At 39.8% G+C, this 20,253-nt stretch overlaps 6 protein-coding genes across 8 annotated transcripts; 3 read left to right on the top strand and 3 right to left on the bottom strand.

Moving 5' to 3' along the window:
* Positions 1 to 256: 256 nt before the first annotated feature.
* eIF3b (eukaryotic translation initiation factor 3 subunit b) lies at positions 257 to 3,266 on the top strand. Its single transcript, XM_088041567.1, has 6 exons — positions 257 to 455; positions 667 to 1,169; positions 1,220 to 1,452; positions 1,499 to 2,334; positions 2,391 to 2,693; positions 2,892 to 3,266. The coding sequence occupies exons 1-6, from the start codon at positions 308 to 310 to the stop codon at positions 2,984 to 2,986; spliced, it is 2,118 nt and encodes a 705-aa protein (XP_087897693.1). The 5' UTR covers positions 257 to 307; the 3' UTR covers positions 2,987 to 3,266.
* A 1,586-nt stretch (positions 3,267 to 4,852) lies between these two features.
* LOC148172158 (uncharacterized) lies at positions 4,853 to 5,733 on the top strand. The gene is made up of 2 exons (XM_088041069.1): positions 4,853 to 4,934; positions 4,989 to 5,733. The coding sequence occupies exon 2, from the start codon at positions 5,002 to 5,004 to the stop codon at positions 5,686 to 5,688; it is 687 nt and encodes a 228-aa protein (XP_087897195.1). The 5' UTR covers positions 4,853 to 4,934; positions 4,989 to 5,001; the 3' UTR covers positions 5,689 to 5,733.
* Positions 5,595 to 6,314, bottom strand: LOC148172157 (centrosomal protein 20-like). Its single transcript, XM_088041070.1, has 3 exons — positions 6,163 to 6,314; positions 5,913 to 6,116; positions 5,595 to 5,868 (listed from the first exon to the last, which is right to left on the bottom strand). Exons 1-3 carry the CDS (start codon positions 6,194 to 6,196, stop codon positions 5,726 to 5,728), a joined length of 381 nt encoding a protein of 126 aa, XP_087897196.1. The 5' UTR covers positions 6,197 to 6,314; the 3' UTR covers positions 5,595 to 5,725.
* A 217-nt stretch (positions 6,315 to 6,531) lies between these two features.
* On the bottom strand, positions 6,532 to 14,056 carry LOC148172156 (uncharacterized). The gene is made up of 11 exons (XM_088040972.1): positions 13,576 to 14,056; positions 13,224 to 13,520; positions 13,049 to 13,177; positions 12,813 to 13,005; positions 12,661 to 12,765; positions 12,466 to 12,606; positions 9,537 to 12,420; positions 7,525 to 7,818; positions 7,346 to 7,479; positions 6,850 to 7,292; positions 6,532 to 6,802 (listed from the first exon to the last, which is right to left on the bottom strand). Exons 2-11 carry the CDS (start codon positions 13,498 to 13,500, stop codon positions 6,750 to 6,752), a joined length of 4,653 nt encoding a protein of 1,550 aa, XP_087897098.1. The 5' UTR covers positions 13,501 to 13,520; positions 13,576 to 14,056; the 3' UTR covers positions 6,532 to 6,749.
* Positions 14,057 to 14,858: 802 nt separating this feature from the next.
* LOC148172155 (uncharacterized) lies at positions 14,859 to 18,469 on the top strand. Of its 3 annotated transcripts, XM_088040495.1 has the most exons (7): positions 14,859 to 14,968; positions 15,065 to 15,253; positions 15,299 to 16,170; positions 16,216 to 16,976; positions 17,024 to 17,170; positions 17,436 to 17,536; positions 18,204 to 18,469. In XM_088040495.1, exons 1-7 carry the CDS (start codon positions 14,951 to 14,953, stop codon positions 18,207 to 18,209), a joined length of 2,094 nt encoding a protein of 697 aa, XP_087896621.1. In that variant the 5' UTR covers positions 14,859 to 14,950; the 3' UTR covers positions 18,210 to 18,469. The 3 variants fall into 3 exon arrangements, with proteins under 3 accessions (XP_087896621.1, XP_087896620.1, XP_087896619.1); XM_088040494.1 differs by having other exon boundaries at positions 17,436 to 18,469; XM_088040493.1 differs by having other exon boundaries at positions 15,299 to 16,976; positions 17,436 to 18,469.
* Poc1 (Proteome of centrioles 1) lies at positions 18,459 to 19,730 on the bottom strand. The gene is made up of 4 exons (XM_088040509.1): positions 19,620 to 19,730; positions 19,202 to 19,564; positions 18,620 to 19,153; positions 18,459 to 18,572 (listed from the first exon to the last, which is right to left on the bottom strand). The coding sequence occupies exons 2-4, from the start codon at positions 19,562 to 19,564 to the stop codon at positions 18,546 to 18,548; spliced, it is 924 nt and encodes a 307-aa protein (XP_087896635.1). The 5' UTR covers positions 19,620 to 19,730; the 3' UTR covers positions 18,459 to 18,545.
* Positions 19,731 to 20,253: the final 523 nt, after the last annotated feature.

Raw genomic sequence — 20,253 nt, 5'->3', positions numbered from 1 at the left:
TGGATAACATTATTTATCAACACCTGTTGTATGACTCGTTTTTGATTCAATAAGAAAAAAAATAAAACAATTCCTCTTAAATATGCGTGAACTTATTAACTTGAATTGTTATTAAGAAGGTCAAAGCACGATCGTAATCAAATTTCAAGTAGGTATAATAACTACATAACTACATGATAAAAAAATGTGGCGTATAGGCAACCAATTATACACTCGTTTTAGAAAATGGAGGATTTCATATTTGCCGCCTTGTCAATCTGGTTAATCAATCCACACGTTCGCGACCTTCTTTACCGACCGAGTGTTCATGCGTGTCGCAATGGCGAAAAAGAAAGTGGACGACAAAAATAGCCTAAACGGAAATAATACGAAGAACGAAAGCGATTTATCATCAAACGACGATGAACCCAACTTCAGTGATCCCGAGGGATACGTTGATAACATCACCGATGAAGGTAATTCTCCAGAAAATCGTATCAAAGTGCGTCCATAACCATGCTGTTTCCCTGACTTTGCTGGACGATTTTGAAGAAACTGCTCAAGGGTGAAGCACTCCTTGATGATTATCAGTATTTGTTGTTATTATCCGTTTGTTTTCTTGGGACGTGTCTTCATAATGTTAACATATGCCTGCGTGAAAGTGAGGTTATGATGATTTTCTTTCAGAGCTCCTTGGGGATATTTTGAAGCAAAAACCGAAGGAGACCGATGGCGTGGAAAGTGTGATCGTTGTCGATGGTGTTCCTCAAGTTGGTCCCGATCGCATTGAAAAACTAAAATCTGTTATTAACAAGATTTTTGTCAAGTTTGGGTCAATTGTCAACGAGTATTACCCAGTGAATGAGAATGGGCACACGAAAGGTTACATTTTCTTGGAGTATTCATCACCAGTGAACGCTGCTGAGGCGGTGAAGCTAACCAACAACTTCAAGCTTGATAAACAACACACTTTCCAAGTTAATTTATTTACTGATTTTAACAAATACGAGTCAATTCCTGATAAGTGGGAACCACCGGAACCTTTGCCTTATGAAGGACAAGGAGATTTGCACCATTATTTGTTGGAACCGGACGCCTATGATCAATTTGCTGTTGTACTGGGTCAAGGACAGTCTGTTCAAATTTGGCAAAATACGCAACCTGATCCGTCACTTCTAGAGGAGCGACATGTATGTATAAAAATCAATCAAGTGCAGAGTTATTGTTATTTGTGTAACAGGCTTGGACACATGCCTACATTAGGTGGTCCCCTCTTGGTACCTATTTAGCTACTTTCCATAAACAAGGAATTGCGTTGTGGGTCGGACAGAAATTTACTCAGTACAAGCGATATGCACATGCCAATGCACAGTTCATCGACTTTTCGCCGTGTGAAAAGTACTTGGTGACGTATTCGCCCCAAGGAGATCCCAATCATCCAACCCAGAAAGGAATCATCATCTGGGATATTAGGTGAGATAATTTGAGTGAAATTTTCGACTCAATCTACTTTGTGTAGAACCGGTCAAGAAAAGCGCTCTTTCAACCCCGAGGGCCCGTCTTCATGGCCGATCTTCCGTTGGTCTCACGACGACAAATACTTCGGTCGTGTGGGCAATGACGTCCTCTCCATCTACGAAACGCCATCGTTCGGTCTCTTGGAGAAAAAATCCATCAAGATCAGCGGAATTCGAGATTTTAATTGGTCGCCAACCGACAATGTCGTTGCTTATTGGGTGGCCGAAGACAAAGACGTGCCTGCAAGTGTCACCTTGCTCGAAATCCCCAATCGCAACGAAATAAGAAAAAAGAACTTGTTTAATGTCGCCGATTGTAAAATTCACTGGCAGAAATCCGGAGACTATTTGTGCGTGAAAGTCGATCGATATTCTAAAGTACGTAAGGAAAAGAACGAGACTAAGTATTCCGGGATGTACTGCAACTTTGAGATTTTCCACATGAGAGAGAAACAGATTCCGGTGGACAGTGTGGAGAGTAAAGAGCCGATCCAAGCGTTTGCTTGGGAGCCTGTGGGTTCCAAGTTCGCCGTCATTCACGGGGAATCTCCAAACATAAATGTGAGCTTTTATGAAGTGAGAATGGGACAAGCACCCATTTTATTAAAGAAGTTTGAGAAGAGAGCTTGTAACCATCTGTTTTGGTCACCGGGAGGCCAATTCATTGTCCTTGCTGGGTTAGGATCCAACGGCGGAGGCTCGCTTGAATTCGTCGACACCCATGAATTTCTTGTAATGAACACCACAGATCATTTCCAAATGTCGGACGTGGAATGGGACCCTACTGGGCGGTATGTGACCACTGCTGTTTCGTATTGGAAGACCAAGGTAGATACTGGTAAGTTTTCACCCAATAGCGCCAATTTCGAATGATTAATAATTCCCGGTTTTCAGGCTATTGGATTTGGTCGTTCCAAGGAAAAATCTTGAAGCGAGTCAACTTGGAAAAGTTCGCACAGTTGTTGTGGCGGCCGCGTCTTCCGACTCTTCTTTCTGAAGAGAAACAAAAGGAAATCAAAAAGAACCTCAAAAAGTATTATCCTCAGTTTGAGAGTAAGGATAGGATGAGGCAGTCCAAAGCTTCAAAGGAACTTATTGAGAAACGAGCCGCTTTAATGAAGGAGTTTAACGAATACAGGAATAAACGGATTAAGGAATATAACGAAAATAAACAGAGGAGACTTGAACTAAGAAATAGTAAGTGTTAAATTTTATAACTTTTGTAGAGCCCTGATTTTTTTGCTGACAGACTGAAACGTAGTTTGTTGAGTTATACGCTCAGGGAACACTAAAACATGTTTGATTTCCAACAGTTTAATTATTCTGTTGTTTTACAAACATGTAACAATTGTTGTCACGGCAACTACTTGGTTATTTAACAATCAATTTTTGCAGATATCGACACTGATGAATTAGATGCTGATCCGCAGAATGTAGAAGAGGAAATTGTAGAATTCTTTGTCAAAGAAGAGATAACAGTTCTGGACTAGGTCAATTGGGGTTGAGGTGTGTTATTCCTGTGTACTTGCGAACGCGGGAATTTGTGACTGTGAATTTTATAAATAAGCAGCCTTAAATAAGAAAATTTTACATAGTTTGTTGTAATCTTATTATTGACTTTATTTTACACTTTTGTGTTGATCAGTTTGTCAGCCGCCATCGTTTTTATATTTTATTTTATTAGGTTTTCACTCTTAACATCGTTGCAAAGTGTACGATACTAATCTCAACTGTCTGTTGGCTCTTTGGAAAATAAATTTTCTTACAAGACGTTTTTTATTGCTCAATTTGAATTTTTGGACAAAATTCTGGTGAAAATCTTAGCTAAATGACTTAGCCAAGTGTTAAATCGAAATTAGCCCTCTGGTGGCAAACAGCGTGAACTAAAAAGTTCAACAGTATTCCGACAGGTGGTGCTTATTCAACAAACTTGATAACAATCTTAGCTAAATTTAGCCCAGTTTCAAACCAAAAGATTAGGGGGGAAAACTCAAATTACCACGAATGTCCGTTTCTGACTCACTTTGGTACTCCAAAATATATTTCTGCAATTCGTTTGTTTCTATCTCCAATATTTTTCGAGAAAATTTAATTTGAAAATCTCAAATGACAACCACGTGTTGGGAGATGGAAGTGACGTGCGTCATATGAAGTAAAAACTTTAAAAATCGATAAAAAATTAACGGAGCGCCCAATCGAAAAACCGTCAACGGATTCTTGTTTCTGAGGTCCGAATTGATGAGAAAAAGTAGTTTTTAAGTAATTTTAAAATTTGACCCAATTTTGAATTTCATGGACTATAGTCTTTGGTGTTTTTTGGCCTCAAAATATGAAAGTTGTCTGATTGCCACGAAACTTTGTATCTAGCTTAATTTGGCCCTTCTAAATCCATTTCTGCCGTTGGTTCCGTTCTAACTGCAATAGTTTAGGAGAAAATCCAATTTGAAAGTCACGAATAAGAAGCACGTGGTGTGGGATAGAAGAGACGTGCGTCATATAGAGTAAAAATTTAAAAAAATAATAAAAATTTACCAAAATGTCTAATTTAAAAATAAGTAAGAAAATTTTGTTTCTCAGATCTAAATTGATAAAAAAAGTCTGTTTTAAGGCATTTTAAATTAAAAAAATAGCAAAATACTTTACGTAATAGGCAACCAACAATACATCAAATTGCAAGTCTTTAGATAATTACAAAACTTTGCACACAGGAGCAATTGGCACTCCTAAATCCATTTCTGGTTTTAGTTTTTTCCTACCTACAAGATTTTTTGAGAAAATTTAAGTTAAATATGTCGCTGTCAAAGCATTGTCAAGTTCGGACATACGTCTAGAGATCTGTCCTATCTTTAGACAACATAGTTTAAAATATTAAATAAAAGAATAACCAAAGCGTGAATGTTTAATCTGAGTTTAGATTCTCTTTTCTGAGGTCCAGATTGATCTAAATTGATTTTTTTGCATTTATTGTTGGCAAAAAAAATTATGTAAAATCTAAAACTTTAAAAATTAATAAAAAATTAACGGAACGTCGGATCGAAAAAGCGACACCAGATTCTTGTTCCTGAGGTGCAAATTAATAAAAAAAGTTAGTTTTAAAAAGATTTTATTTTTTGTCGAAATTGCCAAAAATCCATGAATAACCCCTTTAAACTTTTTTTGACGAAAAACACAAAAGTTTTCAGATCAACACGAAACTTTTTACACAGCATCATTTAACATTTCTGCATCCATTTCTGATCTCAGTTCCTCACTACCTATAAGATTTTCCGAGAAAATCCAAATTGAAAATTAAACATTTATATTTCCCGCGTCAAGTATGAGATGTAAAAACATTGTCAAGTTACGACAAACGTCAAAATTCCTGTCCTATTGTTAGACACAAAATTCAAACAGCTGATCGCGTCCAATAAAAGCTGTCAGAGTCATACGCGAACGAAAGTAAATAAATAAACTCCAAATTACAGAAAAATAATCTTTATTTTAAAATTACAGTCTGTCTGCAACAATGACATCTCAAGCCGATCGCCACCGCGAAGAAAACATGCTCTCAGAATGCCTCCGTGCCGTGGGGACGTGGAAACGATTAATAGACACCCATTTAGACCCCCCAGACAAAGACATCGCCACTGACCAGCTCAAAGAACTTGTAAAAGATTTCTGCCTTACTGAAGCCATGAAGACGCAAACTAGTGAAGCTTGTGAAGAAGTCGCCGACTATTTCAACGATAACGACGCTGATTTAAGTAAGGATGTCGACGAGTTGTACAAAGAGAAGTTGGGGAGGAAACGAGACTTCACTGGGAATTACGAGGAACATAAAATTTGGAAGGAGATTTTCATGGGGGCCAAAGAGAATGATGTTGAAGAAGTTGACCAAGTTACGCAACAAACAGAGGAGTCTGACTATGAAGAGATGAACGATTCTATTTTTTATTCCAATCCGTTTAATCCACCTGTGGATCCCATCAGTAAAAAAGTTATAAAAGAGCCTTTTAAGAGTACAGTTTGTGGGCACGTTTACGAGCGCCAGTTTATAGTACAGTATATTAAGGCCATGAAGAATAAAGCAAAGTGTCCTTATATAGGGTGTGGGAATAAAAACCTTGAAATGACTCAATTAGTTGCTGATAAGGAGACTCAGGATAAGATAGAAAACTACATGAGACAACACTCGCAGGAAGACAGTGATTAGTATCCACAGATTCTTTTATATTTTTCTAATAAATGTTCTAACTTTCCTCAGACTTGTGATTTTGAAAAGCCGACACTATGTAATACAAAAGCGGGATTTTCGCAGTTCTTGCGTCATCCAAGACTCCTAGTTTCGTAGTCAAAATATCCCGACTCAGCCGCTCCATGTTCTGTCCACATTCTAAAAACGATTTGCAATTTAAAGACCTCACTGCTCTAACATACCAGCTGCCAATATTTGCTCGCTATACAAGTATCCATTCCAAGTCAGATATTCCCTGATGAGTTCGTTAATGAATTTCGTTTCTTCGGGGACTTTGGGGGGCTCTTCAGAAGGCGTGTTTTTATTCAGAACTGACATCACAGCCGACCTTAGCTCGGCTTTGAACTTCTCCAATCGCCCGTCTTTGTGCAACGAGCCTTTGACCGCTGAAATTGTTTAATCAAATTTAAGTAAACCTTAAAGGATACGAACCTTCGAGCAAATCCATCTGAGATGGTTCAGTCATCTTCGAAAAAGGAAAATGGTTCAAAAATTTTGCCTGCGTTTGTTTGTTTGTTTGGTGGTTGCCATGGAATGGTTACCTAGCAACGTCCCTTCAACACACAGTAAAACGAGCGCGATTTTCAAAAAGCGCCTTTGACGGCTGAAAATGATTAATAAAATTTAAGTAAACTTTAAAGGAAACGAACCTCCGGGTAAATCAATTTGAGGTGGTTCAGTCATCTTTGAACAAGGAGAATGGTTCAAAAAGTTGGCATTTGTTTGTTTGTTTGGTGGTTGCCAAGAAATGGTTACCTAGCAACACACATAGTAAAACGAGCGGGATTATCAAAAAGCGGGTAAAATATTGAAAAATATTTTTATTAAACATTCTGTCTTCAAGAGGATAATTACTTAAATTATTAACAGTCTACTGATACATCGAAAACCTACTCCTACCGACAAAATCATAAATATAAAAAAATCGTAATCACTGCATTATATACAAAAAGTAAATTAAACCTGATAAAGAACAATATTAAACACTTTCTTACAAGGACATCGTTTAACAATTCGTTTTAGTGATGAGACGACACCCCCTGATACGTCGGATGTGAAAGAGTGTTGACATCTAAAACAACTCGCTAGAAAACCCCCGCTTAGAATCAATTTAATTACCTGTAGGATAGGTGGCTTGCATGTACCCCGGCGGCGGCTGATGCCTGCCATTCATGACTACTTGCATTGGAGGCGGATACGCAAACCCTGACGAATTCGTCTGCATAATATTACCGACGTATTGGTGCACGTTGTTGATGGTATGGGTCTTAACTCTTGTCGGGAACACGTGTGGTGGCGGCGAACCAGGAGGCGGCGGTGGCGGCGCCAAATTCGCGAAGTAATTATCTTCTTCGTCGTCATCCTCGTCTTCTTCCTCGAGATTCGGGACTTTCTTCACCACCTTTACTCGGATTTTCTTCTTCTTTGTCTTCTTTTTGTATCGTTTTTCTTTTGGCAGTTTGGTGGGGGGAGGTGGGGAAGACAACTCCTCTCCTCCAGACGGGGAGGTGCCTTCCCCAGGGCGGACGCCGTCCGCGAACTGGACGCTCTTCCTCTTCTTACTGGAATTTCATCACAATTAGAAATTGGGCGAAATTAATTTAATAGTACAAACCTCCCTCCTTGGAGGAGGATGCCTTTGCCGGTTGGGGGAGTCGAAACGATGACCGCAATGGGAGGATCGATGCTCGGGCTCTCGTCCTCCACGTCTTCGTTAGCCAGAGCCTCCGCTTCGATTTGAATAGCTCGCTGCAAAACACTCATGACTTTACAGTTCGGTCTGGAGAAACTCACCTTAATCATATTCTCAGTTTTCATCTTAATTTTCATTTGTTTGCGCTTCTCTCTTTCTTTGCGTTTCTGCTCCTTTTCCTTCCGTCGCCTGTCCCTTTCCTGGCGTCGTTTCTCTCGCTCGGCCTTCCTCTCCGCGTTCTTTTGTTTCATCAAAGCTTCCGCTGATGGTTTTTCAGGTATTTGGATTGGTGGAACTGGTTGTGGCTCCGGTATCGGTTGAGGCGTCGAGATGACCGCGGGTACGATTTGGAGCATATTTCCGACTTGGACGATCTTCTGGCTCCTGTCTGGTGTCTGTAACATCTCTGTAGGACTCACAGTTCGGCGGAAAAGAATTTCATTACAAAAAAATTGCAAAAAATGTGTTCTAAGGCACCTTCTTTTTCAAAAAAGTCGAATTTTAAATCATCTTAGGTTGAATTACTTTTATTTTGAAAAATTATGAAAATTTATGTATCAATATTTGAATTGTCCTTATTTTTTTTAAGTTTTGATGGCTTAGCTGTTTAAAATTCTAACTATAATCGACAACAGTATGTTTGCTGTAAAAAGCATTTATGTCATACAACTCTAAAACCAAGACAGATGGGTAAGAAATTGCAATAAAGTGGTTATCAAAAAGTCATATTTATAATAAATTTGGTAATTTTAGTGCTACGGCTATGAAATTTAGGGAAAATACAACTTTTAACCCGTCAATTAACTCTACTAAATTGCAAATCTGTAGAGCAAAAAACCCAATATTTGGAATTTTTAATTTTCCAGAGGTAAAATGTTCTGATATCCACCACTAAAATTCGTAATTCTAATAATTTTTATGTTACAGCTATTAAAATTGGGGAATTTTCTACATTTCACTCGTATATTTACTTTAACAAACTCGAAAATTGTTGAGAAAAAGGCGCACATTCTAGAGATTTTAACTACACTACCCAGTAAAATTGGCCTATTGATTTTAAAAATGGCTTTAAAAAAATTATTGACGATTCACATCAAGTTACTATTGCTTAATTTTGATAGAACATTTATAGAAAAATCCGACATTGCATTTTAAACTTTTGCAATTTCATTTTCATTAACTGATTTAACACAAATCTGACATAAAATCGTTAAGTAAGAAGTCAGAAATGGCTATATTAGTCACGAAGAATACTGATCTAGTTATCAGTATTCGAGGAAGTAAAACACTCTGTTGAGGCCAACTGTAAAACTCGAGCTAAAATCACAGCAACTCCCACTTTTGTTTTTTGCAACTATTTTGCAACAAGTGTTAATTTTGTAGAAAAAATTTGATATCAAATTGCCAAAATTGCTTTAAAATGCAATACATATGGTAAATTTTAAACCAAAAATTGCCTAAGTTTAATAGTATTCGAAAACTGATAAAAAATTAACAACCAATCCCGAAAGATTATTCTAGTGGTGGCGTAGAAGCCCATCCCAGTTTCCTAGGCAACGAGAGTCTAATGTTCATCTGACCAATGGATGATAGTATGTGCCCATAGTTACCGATTTTCAAATTCTGTTCAGCATCAGGATTGGCTACCGTTTTTTCGTGTTATCTCGGTTATTCATTGAGTTAAACAATTTTAATTTCAAAATTTTTTTCTTTCTGGGGCGCGAGTTCTGGGACACCTGTATTAAAAATTATTTTTTTTTAAGTTTGCGTTAATTTTGCGGCGCAGTGTAGTCATAATATTTTACAAACTACGTTACTGGATTTTGCTACCCAGTTGCCTCGGCTTTAGAGTTGTATGACATAAATGCTTTTCTCAGCAAATATTCTGTTGTCAATTAATAATTATACAATTTTAACCAGACAAAAAATCCAAAATCTAAAAAAAAAATCGCAATTATTGAAACATTAATTTTCAAAATGTAAGCAATTCAACTTACGATGATTTAAAATTTGACTTTTTTTGAAAGAGGGGGTGTGCTAACTAGATTTCATAAGCAATTTTCTTCGAATAAAATTCTGTGTACTTACGAACAACACAAAGAATAATATTAACCTTATTTTCAAGGACAGGTACTTCGTCGCTTGGTACGACCTGTAAAATATTCCCCACTTGCAGAACCTTCGTTGGAGTCGGCCCAGTCTTCGCGACCGGTGGCGGCGGTTGCGTGTACATCATCCCCCCATACGAAGGCGCCACGTAGTCATTCTTCGGTTGGACGTACTGACCGAACTGCGGGTACTGTTGTCCGTACACGCTATTGTACCCATAATTCTGATAAATGTCCGGTGGCTTCACCGGCGGTGCCATCATCTCGTTCTTCTCCAACCCCAAAACTTGATTGATCCTGTCGTCTAACGAAATCCGCTTCGGCGACAACTGCGGCGACAGCGAGCCTCTCTTCTTATAATACTTATTTCCGTACGAATTCGGCGAATCGTTATAATCGTCAGGATTCGGCTGCGGCAGCATATCGTCGCTGATAGTCGAGTCCGCCACACTCTTCTTAAAACCGTCCAAGGGTGAGTTCAACGGCGACGCTCTTCGGCGTGGTGATGGTGTGCGTTTTCTGCCATTTCGCGAACGTGGTGGTGAGAATGATGGGGTACGTCTTCGGCGGCGAGGAGAACGGCGTCGTGGCGAGGGCGATCTTCTCCGGGGTGAGCAGCGTCTTCGAGGTGGTGATCTTCTTCGAGGAGAGGCGTGGCGTCGGCGAGGAGGTGTTGGTTCGCGACGACGGATTGGACTTCGACGTTTGGAGTCGTGGTCGCGACTTGATGAGCGACTTCGTCGCTTAGTTTTCGACTTTCTCGCAGGCGATAATGAGTGAGAACGCTTGATTTTGGGGTCGGGGGGCTTCGACTCGGGCTTCTCAGAGGGGAGGGGCACGTTTTGAATACTTTCAACGGCGGGTTTGGGTTTTTCCTCCAATTTTTCTTGAATTTCCGTCTGTACCGGTGGTGGTAACTCGTCTTCCTTCGGTTCGTCCTTTTTATCTTCTTCTTCATCTTTCGTCGGTTCTTTTAGTTCCGGTTTTCGCACGAATTTGTCTGTAAAGTCGGCACTGTCCGAATCGTCGTCCAATTTCAACTTCGAATTGTCCACAAGCGGTGTCTTTTTGGTAGGTAAAGTAATAGAAGAGAACACAAATGGCTTTTTACGCTCCTCCGCCTTTGGTGGAGGTTCAATTACGGATTTCTCTATAGGTTTAGGTAGCAGCAAAGGAGGCGCTGTTAGAGGTAAAATCTTGTCTAGAGGAAGAATAGGAGATGGTACTGGCACAGGGGTTGGAATCATTTCAGGTAGATCGCTAGGAACTGGAATATCAAACTCATTAAATATGTTATTGCCTTTGCCCAATAAAAGCCCATCACACTCACGAGTTTTCTTCTTTTTCTTTTTCTTCTTCTTACGTTTTTTCTTTTTGTGATCGCTGTCAGAACTCCACGAACTGGAATCCGAGCTCCTCCTCTCCTTCTTCTTCGTGATGATCGAAGACTCCGAACTCACCGCCTTGATAAACTCTTCGTACTGATTTTCTAACACTCCAGTGGGGAAATTCGACTCAGTCGAACTCACAGTACTAAGCAAACTATTATTCAAACTATCAATACTAAAATCGTTCATCTCAGGATTTTCCTTTTTGATCTTAACCAAACCATCAGAAACATCCTTCGTTTCTTTCCCCGTCTGATCATCTCGATCCAACTTCGCCTCCTCTTGCAACTTGATAATCTTCTGTTTTTCCAACTCCAACTTCTTTCGTTCTTCGCTCAAGGACTGTCGCTCAATTTCCAACAACTTGAGTTCCTCCGCTACTGAAAACGGTTTTTCGTCCCGCTCAGACCGTCGCGAAAAGTTTTTAATATTGAGAGGAATCTCGAGACTAGTGTACGTTTCGGCAGGTTTAATATCACGATTGTAGCTCCGTTCAAACAACTCTTCGTCGCTCTCCCACGATCTGTTAAGTTTCAGAGAGTTTCTTGGTACTGAAGAAGACACGTCATCGTCACTCTCCCAGTGGGAATGGTATTCATCGGTGTCAGGAGTGCTGGCTTTGATTTCTTCAATAACTTTCAAGTCTTCAGCGTTTAATTCGTCGTTTTTTGCAATTTCTGCTATAATGTTTAGATCGGAAGTAGAGAGTTGCTCTGAGAAGTCTTCAGACCACCGCGACTTTTTCTTGCGGCTGCTCACCTCTTCTTTTAGTTTTTTAGAGTCGCTTTCCGGTTCCTGTTTCGCCACCATTTTCTTGAGTTTGTTTTTCAGCGCGTGTTCAAATTTTGTCTCGTTTTCTTCTTTGATTTTGTCATGTTTTGTTCTTTTACTGTCTTCTTCGCGCTCGGAAAGCTTCTTCTTCCGTGAAGGATTCTCAGTTTTCTTTTCTACGTCTTCCTTCTTCTTTGCTAATTTCTCTTCGATTTCTTTCAACTCTTCAATGACTTGCTGCTTCGTGGGTTTGTCGTCTTTCTCCTGGACCTTCTTCTTATCTTTGGACTTTTTCTTTTTCTTTTCTTTCCGCTTCTCGGATTTCTTCGTTTTGTCTTTCTTCATCTTCTTTTTCGGCGGACTCTCACCTGTTCCCTCCACCTTCTTTTCTTTGTGCTTTTTCTTCTTCTTCTTCTTCTCCGACTCACTCTCTTTCTTGTGTTTTTTCTTCTTAGAGTCCATTTCGTCATTGGATTTTTCAGTTTTTTCGTCAGTCTCTTCCTTGGTGGGATTGTCTTCAACTCCTTTCTCTTTCTTCGGTTTTTTATCACCAGTTTTTACAACAAAGTCCACCAACTCGCCTTCTTCTTCTTCGCCGGTGTAACTCTGCAGGAACGACAAACCCACTGAGGTTTCAAGAACTTTACACTCATTCTCAGTTCCGCTCCAAACTTTGAGGTACCACAGCCTTGATTTCCTCGTTTTGGGGCCGATTTCCAGGGGGGCAAACCTAAACAAACCATTCAAAGGAAGTCTCGACCGGAAACGCACTCACTTGACTGAATTAGTGTAGAGTTTATCAAGAACTGCGGCAAAATTCTTGGGAATTGCGGCCAGGAGGAGTTTCTTCGAGATGAACATATCTTTTACTGAAGGGTTTGCACTATACGGTATTACAGGTTTTGTTCGAGTATATCTTAAAAAAAAAAAAAAGAGTTTAAAAGTTGAAGTGCGTAGATTTTTGAAGTACCTGATATATTCAAAAGGGACGATTTTTTCCTCCCTGTTAACAGTCTTTGCTTTGAACGGAACTATAGGAAGAGACGGAGATTCGAAAAGCACTTGACGAATTACCCTGCGGCAAAAATTAATAAATGTGCGACTACAGATTCAGATTTTTACTCATTGTTTCCTGAAGGAGTCGCGATATCAAAATCGCGATTGACGTCAAAAGTGGCGCCGGTTTCGTAGAACTCGCGCCAGTTCTTTGGGTACTTCTTCTGTTTTTTGGGGCTCTTTTTTGGTTTCTCAGGGCTTTGTGCTCTCCTCCTGTAATTGCGCGTTTTTTTCGCCACTTTTTTGAACCTGCCTCTATCTAAAATCACAAGTAGAGCCCAGAAGTCTCAACCAGTTACTACCTGTCGATCTCGATCTAGAACGCGAGCGTTTGTACGATTGTCTTTGCAGCTCCAAAAACGCCTGTTCCTCCTTCTTCATTTCTTCGATTTCCTTGATGACCGCTTTCGCTTTATCGTCATGGGAGTGGCCTTGAACGACCACAATGAGTACACGCATAATAAAAAGGAATTTTACCTTTTTTTGGGGTTTTCTTTGTGATTATCTCTTCAGTTTTCTCTTCACTAGATTTGACTTTCTGTGGCGACGATGGTAACGAGCCCGGTCTCGTCGAAGAGAAGGCCTGGAGACGTTTCTTGGCTTGCAGGACATTTTTGAAAGTCGGCTTGAGCAAAGGGGGCTCAGGTTTGTCCGAATCGACTTCGGTAAAGTCGGGTTTTGGGAAGTTGGCTTCAGGGGGCGGTTTTGTTGGATCTATGGCGGTGTTGTCAGGAAGGAGAGGTTCTGCCTCCATTTTCAACTTACAAGAGTCAACTAGAAAAGTGTAGATATGGAAGTGTGAAGTTGGAAAGACAGATTTTGATCTTACCGCTCTGCCATCGTAGTTAGTGTGATTCTAAAATGAACTGGACATTCCTGGAGTCTCGGATAAATAAATTTCGTGGAATCAAGTCATGAGGTGATTTCAACACACACGAGACGGAATCTGGACAACGAATTCACTGAAAATTAAACCCAAGTTGTCGTACGAACCGAACCACTTTAAATATCATACATAATTAGAAAATTGGTATTTGTTATTACTAAATCCTATTTTGACAACACATTGCTAATCCACCACAATCGATATCTAGGGACTTTTAGATTTGTCCCTGTCAACACCAAAGTCCCTGGTATTATTTGGGAGTTTATGGGTATTCTCCTGGTTGTAAGCCACCCCACATCGAAAATCCAACTTTTCCTCAAAGGAAATTAGATTTTTTAACAATTAAATCGGTTAAATGTCTTGTTGGGTGAAATTTAGTGATTAAACTCCAAATTCCCTAACTTCCAGTGCTGTTCAGTTACTGGTGTGAAGTTAGCGCACCCCATTCAGAGCTCGCAAAGTAACCCCCACCATTAAGACATTTACACCGTTACGCACCAACAAGGTTCCTAAATTAAGCAGGTTTGCTCGTTGCTAAGGCTGAAACTCCACCCCCTTTTGGTTGCTAGGGACGTGTGACAATAAATGACGTCACAAGAAAGTTCTGTTAATTGTTCTGCGGTGTAAAGTCATTGTTGTTTAACAAAGTTTTTGTAGAAACATCAGAGTGTTAAATATTGCTATTTTAAATAATATTACCAATGAAAAAATTGAATCGAAATTTAAAAGAGCTTTCTTATGACGTATTCGCGCCAGTTTAAGAGACCTGCTGCTATTGGCTCAAAACTTTGTAGCAAACCTGTTAATTTTAGTAACCTTGGTTACGCACGACGTTCAATACTTAAGATTAGTCGTTTGGCGGTTTTTAGATTTTTTTTTTGAGTCTTGACTTTGGAATTTTAATCTACCACATAGTGCATTTAATTTGTAAATAAAAAAAATGTTAAACTTGAGTTTTTGGTCGGGCAAAAATTCAATTTTTTCTTTGACTTTAAACACTTTAAAATTTCAAATTTTATCATAATTATGTACTTTTTGGTCCTTTTTTGGTACAAAATAATAAATATTTTAACAATGTTTATTTAATTTTTTTTTTAAAGTACTTTGCATTTCCGCTGAAACCGTCACTGACAAAAAAAATTAAGTAGTTTGAACTAGACCACCTACTAAATTCGGCTGTGTGCAACGGGCTTGGTGGTGGGGATCTCGGTAGCTAAGTTAGTGCGCTAACTTCACATTAGTAGTCAACTTGTCAACGCCATATTGTTGAACTATTTATGTTTGATTTCAATCAATAAATTGTGAATAAAACCTCAAAATGGAAGACAACAATCAGGTAAAGTCTTGTTTACTTCTTATTTAAAGTCTTCTTATCACTCCGTGCGGTTTTTCGCTGAATTTCTAACATCGTCACCTACTGCTTTTGTTCCAGTTGTCTTTTCCAGAAGAGGATGAAGATCTGGAAGCTTTACGCTTGGCAGCTTTACAGTCGTTGAAACGAAAGGCGTCCAATGACCTCGCGATGAGCTGTTTTGGTGGAGGTCTCAAAGACAAGCCCCATTTTAATGGGTCAATGCGTGGTAAACAGAAGAGGGGAAAGTTTCCACGGACCCCCAGGAACGTAAGTCTGTGCTCTTGCCAAAATCCGTTTTACAATGTCTTCCAGGGCCAGTTCAATGGGTGGACTAGAAACTCGAATCTTATCGCTGTTCCCATGGTCACTGAAAATGAAGAAGCTGCTAAAGTCAATGATGTCCCTAAACTTGTGTTACCGCAAGACCGGTACTGTAAAGCCGTAGAAAAAGCTCCAGAGAAGTCCGATGGGACTAGTAAGTTCGACCGGTACGACAATTCCGATGAGTCTGATTCGGAATCTGAGGAAGACAGTAGTAAATCAGAAACGGGCGAAATTCCCGAACTGAAACGTTCAAACAGTTTGGAGGCACTCATGGCAGAACTCGAGAACGAAATCCAAGGAGTCACTTCGAAATCCGAGGAAAAACCCAAAGCGAAACCGAAGAAAAAACGAAAAGTTAGCACTCCTGAAAACGAACACAAAATCACCAATCCCGTGGTGGTGCTGAAAGAGAATTTAAAACCGGAACCGGAACCTGTAAAGAAACCCTTTCAGAACTTCAAGCAGCGCAAATGGCAAGCGAAGCCTCGTAGACCACCTCCGAATTTCGGCCCACCGCCTCATCACCCAATAGTACCACCTGCGGTGGCCTACGCCCCGCCTCCCGTACCGAACTTCCCACCTTACAATCCAATGGGATTCGACGGTGTTTACGTACCGCCCATTTTGTTTGAAGCGCCACCTCCTCCATTGGCTCCGATGCATCTAGCTCCTCCCCTCTACGAAAGACCGTTGTCGCCGCTCTCCATCAACACCGATGCTTTCAGTACTACGTTAGCACCGCTGTCGCCGAGAAGTGCCGCTTTTGTCATGGAAAATCGAGCGATTATTGAGAAGAGGAAGCGGCGGTCGTACTCCAGGAGTCCTTCGCCGAGGTTTAGACGCTCGAAAACTCCCAAAAGGTGCGTTTTACTGTTGAGTTTGGTGGTACTAAGTTTAACCAACAGGTCGTTGTCTCCCAATACGAAACTATCGAAATCTCCAAAACGTCGATCGTTGTCTCTTTCCCCAATACGTAAAGTTCTTCCTCCGCGGACGAGTTCTCCAAAGAAGGCTCCGATCCACGACAGACTCGGGTTGAAAGCCTCCAAGACTGAAGACGAGGACAAGAAGAAAGAGGTGTTAGACCCAGTTCTAGAGGCACGTCGGAAGAAATTCGAACGCAATGAAATCACAATGACTGAAGGGGTCATCAGACTAAAGAAACAAGACGAAGCTGAAGAAGTTAAGAAAGAAGATGAGCTCAACGAAGAGGCTTTGCTGGAAGGCGACTGTGACGACGCCATTGTGTTGGACCATAAAATAGACACTCTGTTCTCGGATGAAGAGTCCGACAGCGACAACGAAGGGCGCTTCAAAACGAAACAAGATAGCAACCAGAAAGTCGCAATTTTGCCCTTCTCCAAACTGATAAATGGAGCGAAAAGTGACTTGAAGATCGATCTGAAGTTGGACGAACGAAAAGACAGAAGGAAGCGGTTCAAGAGTCGGTCACCCCCGAAGAAAACGTCGAAGAAGAGTGAAAAAGTCAAGCAGATACCCTTGGCAACCGATCGGAAGATTGAGATCAAGATTAGAAACCCCGCCAAGTACGAGAAGGCGGAAGTGGAGGAAAAAGGGAGAAAAGTCGAAGTGGCGCCTGAAGAAACAGGCGGTGAAATTGGGGAAATTGACGACGAGGCCCCCGCGAGTTCTGTTGTATCAGAAGGTAAAGATAGAGGCGGTTTTTCGTGGTATTAATCGTTTGGTTGGTAGGTGATTTACGAGCCCAGCTGAGTCGAAAACGTGCCGAGCGTCAAAAGCATCCTCTTCCCGACGTGGTTCCATCGCGGCTCCTCCAGAACGCCCTCCAAAGTGTGGGTTTCCGCAAAGAGAAAAAATCGAAGAAAGATGAAAATACAGGTAACTACAAGGTGGTTAAAAATGTTTGTAGCATCAAGGGTCATTACAAATGAGTGGGTTTAGATATTTTAAGTTTTGAAAAAAAAACTGTTGTTATGATTTAAAACCTTGACGCAAGTGATATTATAAAATAATTCTCAAGATAGTTAAATTCAAGCGGCAAAACAGTGCGGAACAGGAATTCCAGAGCCACCCTTGATGCTATAAACATTTATAATCGCCCTGTATAACTGGCGGAATTGAGTTTAACTAATGGGGTGTTCAGAGGCAAAGGTGCCGATTTACCTGAGACTGGGGGCGGCGAACAATCCAGAGGTATTCGGAAAAAAGTCGAGGAAACACAAGAACAAAGGAAGTCAGGAGCAGGTATTGTGTTTTGTTGCGTCATTTCTTACTATTATTATTTTTAGTTTGTTAAAATTGTTCGATTCAATAGTTGAGTTAGTTTTTTATTCTACTCTCTGTTATTCGGCAATCGATTTATCGCGGTGCACACTAACATTTTTTCGCTTCGCTTCATTCGGGTGTAGATTCGTTCCGTGATATTAGGTTGCATGTGTTGTTCATTTTTTTCTGTATTTTTTTCACCTGTCCGTTTAATCTGGATGTGTTACAGAATATTATATCGGCGAATTTCGACTTTTTTTAAATTGTATCATAACGAAACTGTGATATTTTATAAGACTTGTACGTAATTTAGTTATCTATGTATAGTATGCAATTTTTAAGTTGTATTGTCAGGGTTAAAAAGTGCATACCAACCATGTAGATGTTGTAATTCCTAGTCCTAATCCTAAGTCATTTCCCATTTAGACGTCCCGAGTATTCCAAGATTGTAAACTTTTTATAATACAAAAATTACACACTGACCTTTCACAAAGTGTGTAATTTTTGTAATGTGAGGAAACTTTGTAACCAAACTTGTATCATTTTATGAAAAAATACGAAAAAAAAAGTGAAAAAAAGAAAGAAAATGATACATAAAAAATGAAACGAAAAAATACTTATTGGAAATATGTTTGTAACAATATAGGTTTAAACAACACCTCAACGCCTCAAAGTCAACCCCATGATGGAGTCCTTGAATTCTGGATGTGCCGTTAGTGACACAGGAGACTGTACTTTAATTTGTCATTGTGCATAATAATAAGTTGTAAAAGTCACTTTTTCTTTATATCTGCAATTATTACTGTAAGCTATTAGATTCATATAGGTACAAATTTTTTTATTGCTTTTTTTCATGAGTTTTGTGAATTTTTTAATGCCCAATAAATGTATATATTTTGTATATATTGTTAATGTACAGATGTTTATTTATGAAATAAATTAGATTTATAAAAAGTTTCGTAACTACAAACCTAAACGAGCATCGCTTTTAATGCGCAAAATTAGTTTCCCAAACCTAAAAATCCAACGTTAATAAACCGGCGAAATTGAATCAAAACTCACCATTATATGCCTGTCTTCACCAGCAGAAGCAAAGAAGTCCCCACTGTGATTAAATTTAAGACACTGAACACCCCCAGTGTGCCCCGTCAAAGTGTAAATCGGCCTCCCTTCCATAACATCCACAACATTAACTTTCCCGTCTTTCCCAGAAGTTAATAAATAATCACCACTGGGATGCCAACAAACACTTGTTGTACTGTCATGCAAAGTGTAATGTTGCTGCAACTTCTGCATTTTTATATCATAGAGTCTGATAGAGCCAGAGTCCATAGCGACTGCAACCACTGGAATACTTTTGTGGAGAGAAAGACAAGTTGGGGCGGCTCTTGTAGCTGGAAAAACATGAACACATTCCCCAGTTCTCACATCCCAGATTCTGAGAGTTTTATCATCAGCACAGGACGCGATCATTTGGCCATCTGATGAAAACTGCGCACTTCTTATCCAGTTGTTGTGCCCCACGAACGACGATACGAACTTTTTCGTGGCGACTTTCCACAGTTTTAATGATTTGTCGTTGGATCCAGTGAGGAGCTGAAATAAGTTTTTACTTTAATCAGTTTTTAGTGGTAATAAACATACTTTGTCGTTATCTGGGGAGAAGTCAACAGTTTGGATAGCAGCAGTGTGTGCTCGAAACTCAACGCTTGTTCCTTTTACTTTGGGGACCCAAATTCTCACTGTCTGGTCTTGGGAACAAGAAGCAAGAAGTTTTCCATTGGGAGAGTAACAAATATCATTAACGGACTCTGTATGGCCTATGAACCTGAAACTTCGGATGTTTTGTTGCATGTTCCAGATCATAATAGACTTGTCTTCGCAACTACTGGCGAACTGTTTGCCGTCCGGGTCGAAAGACAAGGCTGTTATGTTTTTCTTGTGGCCTTTGAGGTTTAGTCTTAAGATTGGGTAACCATCAACTCTTTCTTCGGACGTGGTAGACATCTGAAAATGAAATAGTTTTACCTAATTTTTCCAAGAGTTTGAATAATTATTTTACTGTTGTTTGTTGCGAGCGACCGTTGAAGAAATTCAAAAATGTTTGTTGAGGTTAGTTCTAGTTCGAATGTAGCACCAACATATAAACCTGATGAACGAAAATTCCCTAAAATACAAAATAATAACCTGAGCCATTGCCGCCAACCCGTACGAAATTTCCCAAAGAATAAAATTAAAAATGTGAAAGAAGAGAGATGAACTAACAAATAATTAATCAGTTATTACCAATTTCACCTCATTTCCAAACGTTGGAACAGAAACCACAAATCAGTAAGAGAAATATCAGAAAAACAATTTGTCGGGGATAGAAACTTTGACTTGAGTGGGTTGGCAGAACTAATTCGAGCGGCGCCAACTTCATTCTGTGTAACTCAAGGGGGACGCGTTGTGAAAATTGTTTCTAGTGTTTCTGTGTTGTGAAAAAACTGCTCAGACTTTGTTGTTATGGTAAATAATAACAATTCAATCAATTAGTAATCAATTCCCTTCATTTTAGCTGGTGGTATTAAAAAGACGGGCTGGATTTGCAAAATTTGGAGAGTATGATGTCTTGGAGCTTGAATTCAATGATTGTGTTGCTGGAGGTTCGTGGGCTATGAGGATTGAGCTGGATTCCAAGGTACTTTGGAGGTTTA

Source organism: Gnatocerus cornutus, chromosome 7 (genome assembly GCF_029298725.1).
Source record: "Gnatocerus cornutus isolate USDA-ARS CGAHR chromosome 7, icGnaCorn1.1, whole genome shotgun sequence".
NCBI classification, from domain to species: domain Eukaryota; kingdom Metazoa; phylum Arthropoda; class Insecta; order Coleoptera; family Tenebrionidae; genus Gnatocerus; species Gnatocerus cornutus.
Note: the sequence above shows the minus strand (reverse complement) of the source record. Positions and strands in the feature narration are given on the sequence as shown.